The sequence below is a fragment of the Mauremys mutica genome, chromosome 12 (assembly GCF_020497125.1).
Source record: "Mauremys mutica isolate MM-2020 ecotype Southern chromosome 12, ASM2049712v1, whole genome shotgun sequence".
In the NCBI taxonomy this organism is placed as follows: Eukaryota; Metazoa; Chordata; order Testudines; family Geoemydidae; genus Mauremys; species Mauremys mutica.
Genome location: NC_059083.1, coordinates 81,382,196 through 81,390,087, shown reverse-complemented (window position 1 = coordinate 81,390,087; position 7,892 = coordinate 81,382,196). Strand labels below are relative to the sequence as shown.

At 55.8% G+C, this 7,892-nt stretch overlaps 1 protein-coding gene across 2 annotated transcripts; it reads right to left on the bottom strand.

The window, feature by feature from the left end:
- Positions 1-1,293: 1,293 nt before the first annotated feature.
- On the bottom strand, positions 1,294-7,677 carry CBX4 (chromobox 4). Of its 2 annotated transcripts, XM_044983045.1 has the most exons (5): positions 7,512-7,677; positions 7,353-7,396; positions 6,445-6,510; positions 4,569-4,635; positions 1,294-3,568 (listed from the first exon to the last, which is right to left on the bottom strand). In XM_044983045.1, the coding sequence occupies exons 1-5, from the start codon at positions 7,578-7,580 to the stop codon at positions 2,234-2,236; spliced, it is 1,581 nt and encodes a 526-aa protein (XP_044838980.1). In that variant the 5' UTR covers positions 7,581-7,677; the 3' UTR covers positions 1,294-2,233. The 2 variants fall into 2 exon arrangements, with proteins under 2 accessions (XP_044838980.1, XP_044838981.1); XM_044983046.1 differs by lacking the exons at positions 6,445-6,510; positions 7,353-7,396; positions 7,512-7,677 and adding an exon at positions 5,062-5,258.
- Positions 7,678-7,892: the final 215 nt, after the last annotated feature.

The window sequence follows — 7,892 nt, the reverse complement described above, 5'->3', positions numbered from 1 at the left end:
GGTAACTGAAAATAAAGAACCTTTCTCCTCTAGGATAACAGGCCCAAGTCAGTCCAGATCAGTAGTGGCAAGCAGCATTTACACTTCATCAGCTGGTGGTGATACAGAAAACTTCAATCTCAGTACCCTTCCTGCTAATCTCAGCAGAGAAATTACCATGCTGATTGAATCACCCTCTCTGTCCCTCCAGGTAAAAACTAAAGAACATTGATGGAGTGTAGTTTATGGAAGCTCTGAGTTAACTCTCGTGTAATTTAGGAGCATTTTATGCAATCAACCAAAAAGTCTGCTATTTCCAGGCTCTAGGCACACGTACATATAAATCAAACTAAAATGACAATTTAACCTACAAAATCTCCTCCAAAACACCTGAAGCAATGAAAGCCTAAGTGGATAGAGAGGATATCAACAGGGTACTTTTTATAAGCACGAAATTCAAAAGAAAAATTGTTAGATAAAATCTATTTAGAAGTATCAGAAATAATGACTATTAATGCCTTGTGGAATGGAAGCTTTACCTGCTCCATGGACTGGTGATGTATTCAATTATATCAAGTGTCAAAATATTTTCAGAATCATTGTGCTGTAAGCTGTTTTAAAGCGTTACCACTTTGCAATAGTCAGTAGAATCCAGTGATTGTGAAGTGAGTTCAAAACCTCTGCAAACTTAGTTAACTTTTTAGATCCACACTATTTGGGCAATTCTGCATAATGAAGTGACAGAACTTAGGTTATAGCATCCAGTCGTGATCTGCCTTTATGGACAGCAGCTGACAATTACAGGAGAAGGTTGGCTGAGCCCTCTTATAGGATCCTCCTTTTTAGATGCTGTGGAGCACCTGCCCTCTCAAAAACCAGGCTCCTGCAAGGTGCTTTGAGGTGGGCACCCACCATCACTATTTGCTTTTGAAAATGGAGGCCCGTAGTTTTAAACAGCTGGGAAAAGCAAAGTGGCCTTCTGCACGTGTCCGGCTTACATGAAGCACAGCCAGAAGGCTGGCATGGAGGGAAGAATTTCCATTGCCTTAGTGCTGTTTTGTTTTCTCAAAAGATCAAGAAAACAAAAGTAGGAGTTTATTGTACATCTTAGGCAACAAGGACTCAACTCTACCTTCTTAATAGCAGAAATATTCTACATGGCTTCAATCTTGCCTAGATAGTTAAGAAAACTACCTCAGTTCTTGCTTTAAATTGACAATACCTGTTTGGGGAAACCCAGCCATGTAAATTCACACCCACAGAGGTCTTTTCAGGACTCTGTATAAGCAGGAACAAATGCACTCCAACTTCCAGTAGTTTTTGTAAAGGTTTATAGTCCTTTGCAATGATTGCATGATACATTTTCTTCCCCCACAATACAGTCCTTAAACCAGGAAGTGCCACTGGCAGCTTAGGCCCCACCTTCTAACAGCTGGTCTTTGCAATCAGATCTATGCTAGCTGCAGAACATCAAATGCACTTTCAACATCTCCATTTAATATTTACATTCAAGCAATTAATAATAGGAAGCTTATAGTTTAGACATTTCTAGTAGCAGCAGTTTCTATAATAGCTTGTTTAGCTTTAGATAATGAACTTATTTTTCACATAGAAACAACACATGTACAGTATCAAAAAATATATACCAGGGAATGGTCCTGCAGCTCATGAAGACAGGTCAAAGGAATGAGACTAACAAATGCTGAATGGTTAAAAAGAACAGAAAATATTTGTTTGATATAGTTTATAAGGGGATCTAGGGACTCCATAAATCTAGGATTTATATTTCATTATATAAATACCTACAAATAAATATATTAGCATGGCCAGAGAGGGACCAGCTTTCAGCTCAAACAATACATTTCAATAACACCACGTACAAACGGGAGCAAGAATCACTCGACAAGTTAGCACTGTTAAAATATAATACTATGTAACTCTGTGAGTAACTGGCTGGCCCCATCCTCATGTGTCCTGATACCTGCAAGTCCTGGGCACGCCCTGGGACTGCAGGGATGGAGCAGCAGTAGAGGATACCCCCAGCATAGCAGGGGCAGAGTCACTGTGTACCACCCACCCCTCCTCTTGGGCAGGGAGGCATCTGGTGGGATTCTCCCTGCATGAGTGCTGCAGTCACCATGGTGGGGAGGGAGATGGGTGTCAGGGCAGTGACAATACCTTAGAGGGGGTCGAGGGGCAGGCAGCTCCAGGATAGTGTCAGGGTCCCTCCCCAGGGGGAGCAGCCTCTGCCCCTTCACACTGTCACATACTCCTTGAAGGTCACGGTCAGGCAGTTCGCGGTCACATCCGTGATAATTATATTTCCAAAGAAGGGCTTGAACTCCTGCAGGGACTCTGCCTCTCCCTCCCCATCCGCCTCCTGCTGCTGCTGCGGCGGCTCAACTGCCGGCTTCTCTGTCAGCACCGGCGGCACCTCTGGCTTCACCTGCGCCACAGCCAGCTCACACTCACCCCGGGGCTTGACACAGCGCAAGTCTATGGGCTCGTCCAGGTCCGAATCCAGCAGGATGACCTCTGGCTGGGAGGTGGCTGGAAGAGGGTGCTTAGGCCTCTCTGGTGCTTGGGGGCTCAGGCAGGTGGGGGCACTGATGCTCCGTGAGGTGAGGCGCTTCTTGCCTGGCTCCCTCTCCTCATGCGGCTCGGAGAGACAGCGCTTCCTGGCGCCCGGGCTGGAGAGATTCAGTCCCATGGGGGCAGGGCTGTGCTCCCGGCTGGGATCCAGGGACCAGGGCACAAGGTTGGGCTTGGTGGTGAGCTGCAGGGGCTGCTCAGGGGGAGGAGGTGCTTCCTTGGCAGGGGGAGTCTTTCTGGGGCTCCCTCCAAGCTCTGTGAGGGGCTGGCCCCCCTCAAGTCCAGCTCTGCTCTTGGGGTCACTGCCTGCCACCCTCTCTTCCCCATGCTTTCGCCAGGCCTCCTGCTTTTCCTCCCCGCCCTTCCTGGGAGTCCTCTCCTCAGTGGTGCGCTTCCTGGGCGCTTCCCCGGACTTGATCTTCACTGCCTGCATGCCATTCTCCATGTACTTGCTCATGACGATCACAATGCGCCCGTTCTTGTTCTTATTCTTGACAATCTTCATTTTGCCCCCAATGCCATTGCTGGTCATGCCATCCCGGGAAGGCGGCCCAGTGCCACTAGACAGGTTCTTCTCTGCTCCATTCTTTCCCTCGATAGCCAGGTTCTTTACTGGGCTCAGCAGGCTCTTGGCTGGGCTGTGAGCCCACTTGTCTGGATGGGCGACCAAGGGGCTTTTGCTGTGGTCCAAGCAGGCCTGGCTCTGTGGCTCCTTGCTGCTGGGCTGGTAGTGGGGCTCATACATCTTGGGGTCAGGCTGGTAGTGGTGGTGCTTCTTGCTGTTCAGCTGGTAGTAATATTTCCCTTTGCTGTGTGGCTGGTGCTTCATGCTGCTCTCCTTCCCGTTGGGCTGGTACTGGTGGTGCTTCTTGCTGTTGAGTTCGTACTGATGCTGCTGGCTCTTGCCAGAGGAGCTCAGCTCCAGCTTCGGCCTGTTGTCCACAGCAGGGTCCTGTAGTCCAGTGAGGACATTGGAGCGCCGTGCGAACGAAGGGAGCTGCAACACAAAGTCAGCACGTTTAGCAAGAGCCCATCAAGGGACTGCTTCAGACAAGAGATCAGCACTTCTACAGGAGTCCATGCAACAAGCTTAAGCACACACAGTAAAACGGCGCAGTCACAGCAGCCGGCAGGAAGGGACACTATAGGCCTGAACATATAAAGCTATGGCCTGTTCCTGACCTAAAGGCTCCATGTTGTTTGAGATTAATTGGAGGAAGTAAAAAGTGCCCTTCAATCAATTGTCCCTATTCGTCAAGGGTAAATCGTAGGTGAAATACACTCAAGGAAAGAGGCCAGATTGCTGAGGAGAGGGGCAGCTAAAAATGCAAACAGCATCATCACAGCTTAAGAAAGCACTGCGTGTACAGCCACCTTCTTCTTGCCAAAGCAAGTCTTCAGCAAGGCTTGGCATGTAACAGCACCGCATGTTACTGCACCTTCCATCACATGGGGCAGAAGCTAAGTTTATAACCAGAGACAGATACATACAAATACAATGACAAGATGGGGAATGAGATCTGCCAGGAAAGAAATACCCAGGAACTCCCCTGCAAGGTAGCCACCAGGAAGCGTCTTCCTGCAGCAGTGGGCTCCTTCCTTCTCTTCACGGTTTTTGGGGTGTGTCCCAATTTATGCTCATTGTTACACTGAGATATTGTGCATGTTTGATTGAATGATGAAGTCAGATTTGGGATGGGGGGGTGGTTGGTTGTGGAAAGGAGTGGGAGGGGCTTCATCTGGCATTTAAAATTAGCAAGGGATTTGTATGTACACACTGATCCTGAGCATGATGAAACCAGCTGAAATTCTCCTCCCTGGAGACAGGAGGAAACAAGGGAGTTTATATTAAAAACAAAACTAAGTGGCTTTAATCAGTCTATTTGGAAAGATTGCCATTTAGAGATTGCATTTACTTCCCTGAGTGTGGATATTCTCAAGCCTGTGCTAAAAATGGGTTTCCTTAGGAAAAGAACATTGTGGCTTATTGAATTCACCTGAACAACCAGCGGCTTCGGTTTTGGTCCTCGTTTGCGGTATCCCATCAGCTGCTCCTGCCTCTCCCTGCAGGAACATAAAAATCAATAGCGATGCAATTACTTTCCTACAGCACGCTGGAGAATTGGGGGGGGGGTCGTTAATTCTCGGTACACATCACTTAGATAGAGGCACATTACAGTAAAGAACAGAGGGCCAATAGTGTGTATATTTGGGCAAGCAAAGACGTGAGCTGCTGAGGCTTGTACGGGAACTTTTCCACGAGCCAGCAGGACTTGTCTGTCCTGGGAATAGCCAGCAAGACCAAGGATTTATGCTCAGTCTCCCTCACACACGCACTAAAGACCTCCCAGAAAAAAACAAACAAGACACAGCAAATTCCTCGCTGTGCATCCACATCCTGGGGGGCTCGCTGAGGTTCAACAGCCAAGCGCAGATCACAGAGAAAGAAAACGGGATTTCCAGAGAATGCCGGAGCCCAGCTGCCCTCACGCTGTGACAACGGCATCTTATGCAATAGCTGGCAACAAACTTGAGCGCCGGGCAGGGGCAGAGGCAGGGAGCCGGAGCCCGAGCCCCCCCCGGCGCAGAAGGCAGGACCCTGGGAGGCCGGGCGAGGTGTGCGCGGCATGTGCCGCCCGGGACCCGCGCAGCGGCGGCGATGCTAATGATCTCATTAGGATTCACAGGACGAGCCCCGCCAGCCGTCACTCAGAATCGCTGCCTTAAAGGCCAATGTCTCCGCGGGGGGAGGGGCCGCTGGGGCTGAATCAGCCAATTGCAGGGGGGGGAGGCCGGGGCCCGTCCCCCCTAGAGCGCTGGGCTCCCCGGCTCCGCGGGGCCTGGCCGGATCCTGGGCAGTGCCAGCATCACTGGCTGGCTGCCTGCCCGGGCGGGGGCCTCAAGGTGACCAGCCCCCCCCCCCAGACCCGTGCGCCGTGGTGGGGGAGGGGCGGGACAAGTATTTGTTCCCCCCTGGGAACAGGCCCTGGGCACTGCCCCGCTAGCCCAGGCCGAGAGAGGCTCGCCCGCCCGCGGCTGCCGGGCTGCAGTCAGCGCATCTGCTCCGCGCCAGTGCGCCCGGCTGTGCCTGGGCCGCGGGGTCGTGAACTCCCTCGGCAGCGCCTAGCACTTGGCCCGGCAGGACGCGCCCAGGCAGGGTCGCTCCGGAGCCGGGGAGAGGCGCTTCCCTAGCGCTAGCCGCCTGCCTGCCACGGGCTCGAGTCTACAGTTTGCGCCAAAACACCGCAGGAAATAATGCACCAAAGGCGAGCGAGGAGCAGCAGCGTCGCCGCCTCCACGCGGGGGCGTCCAGTCTCCCCCGGCAGGCGAGCGAGCGAGGGGGGCGAGCTGCGGGGACAGGCTGGGGCCGTTAGCCGAGGGTCACGCACCCTGCACCCAGCTGCTCTCCGGTGCACCCAGCGAGCTCGTCCCTTGGAAGGTGCAATCTCCGCCCCGGAGAGAGGTGGTTCTCCTCCCGCCCCGCTATCGCACACGCGACACCCCCGCCCTGTCCCCGCAGCCGAAATGCCCGGAGCCCGCCCGCGAACCTGCCGAGCTGCGGCCCCGAAGGGGTTAAGTGAAGTTCCGTGACGCATTCACAATTGCACAATGCCAGCGAGCTGCGCTCCTGCTCGGCTCTGCAAGGGGGCCGGGGCCGCCAGTGCCCAGCTCGGCGCAGGGCATTCCGCCTGCAAGGCCCGGCCCCGGGCCGCCCGAGTCCTCCCCCACTAAACCCAGGCCAGGCAGGAGAGTGGCCCCACTGCCACCCGCCCCCTCCCTTCCCTTTCCTCCCCCCCGAGCCCCAGCAGCGCCTGGGTTCTGCGCCTCCCTCCCCGGCTGCAGGCCGGGTCCGCGCAGGAGCGCAGCGCTCACCTGTTCTGGAACGCGATCAGCAGCCTGGGGTCCAGGATGTTTTCCTCCGGTTCCCACGTGTTATATCTTGCAAGGGGGGAGAAGAAGATCCATTGAGCAACCGCCCGGGTTCCCCCCCCCCACCCCACGAAGGGAGACGGGGGTGGGGTCTCCCCTTGCCGGAGAGCTGCCAGGGGCCATCTTACAGGTTAGGCACATTGAATCCACGCGCACCTGGACCCACTGCGGAGTGCGCATTTCGAACTCCAGCTACCCGGGGGGGGGGAGGGGCGGGGGAGTTTATTTAGCGCCGTTGTTATTCCCGAAGAATTCGAAGCATGTCAGGATGCGATTTCCCAAAGCCCCTGCCCTAGCCCCACTAACACCCGTGGTGCTGATCGGGGTCTAAGCAGCAGAGTCCAAACCCCAGAGCCAATGCCAGCCCCTCCCTGCAAGGCTGTCATGCAAACCCCAAATACTCCGCCACCCGCACAAATCTCCTTCTCTTCGGTGCTCAGAGGCAGGGTTTGCCTCCCCCCCCGCCCCGTGGCAGCGCCCCGGTGGCAGCCCCCTGCCTCCTCCTCGGCCAAGATCGGGGGCTTGGGACCGGCGGGGCGTTTTATTTCGTGTTTTAAATTATTTCCCCCCGGCGAGGTTCTGCAATATGGAGCCTGGCTCCCGAGGAGGGAAAGGGGGAAGGAGCCATTTTCTGCTGCACATCAGTCACCGTCTGCCTCTCTCTCCCTCCCCTTGCTTGTGCCGGGCTCCCCGGTCCCCTCTGGCCTCTCCCCAGCCTCTTTTGGAGCATGCATTGGCGGTGGCATTTCCCGGAGCAGAAAGCACCGGGGTGGAGGGGGGGGGGCTCTCTGCAGCGCAGGCTGGGCCGGGGATCCTGCTCCTGCAGCCCAGCTCCGCGCCTGGGTACTTACTTGGGGGACCAGCCTCTCCATTTCACCAGGTACTCGACTCTGCCCTGGGGGGGGAGGGAAAAGGGAAGGCGTCAGCTGCAGCCCCGCTGCCTCCGCGGAGCCCCGACCTCCCTCCGGCGCCCCCCGACTCCCCGCTCGCAGCCTCCCGCCCCGCCTCACCTTTCGGATCCGCTTCTTCTCGATGCTCTCCACGGCGAAGACGTGCTCCCCCACCGCGGGCAGCTCCATGCTGGGGAGGGTCCGAGCGCCCGGGCTCGCCGCACTCCGCCTCCTGCGCCCGCAGACACTGAGCTCCAGCCGCCGCGGCACCGCAACTCATGCAAATCCCGGCCGGAGACGTCAGGCGGGCGGGCGGGGCCTCCCCGGGCCGGGCTGTCCGTCAAGGGGAGACGGGGCGCGCGGATTGGCGCAGATCTGCCGGGGCGCGCGAGCGGGAGGAGACCGAGAAAGGGGCGGGGTCAGGGGACAGTGCGGGCGGGGGGGCTGTTGCGCCGCGGGCGGGGGCAGCGCAGCGCAGCGCAGTCACGGCTGCAGAGCCCC

Bases quoted from the DNA above. Each gene is read 5' to 3' on its own strand.
- CBX4 (XM_044983045.1), bottom strand. From the start codon at position 7,580: ATGGAGCTGCCCGCGGTGGGGGAGCACGTCTTCGCCGTGGAGAGCATC. The intron at 7,397-7,511 runs GTGAGGCGGGGC...CTCCCCCCCCAG, and splicing joins AGAAGAAGCGGATCCGAAAG to GGCAGAGTCGAGTACCTGGT. The intron at 3,569-4,568 runs GTGAATTCAATA...TTTGTGTTGCAG, and splicing joins CGAAGCCGCTGGTTGTTCAG to CTCCCTTCGTTCGCACGGCG.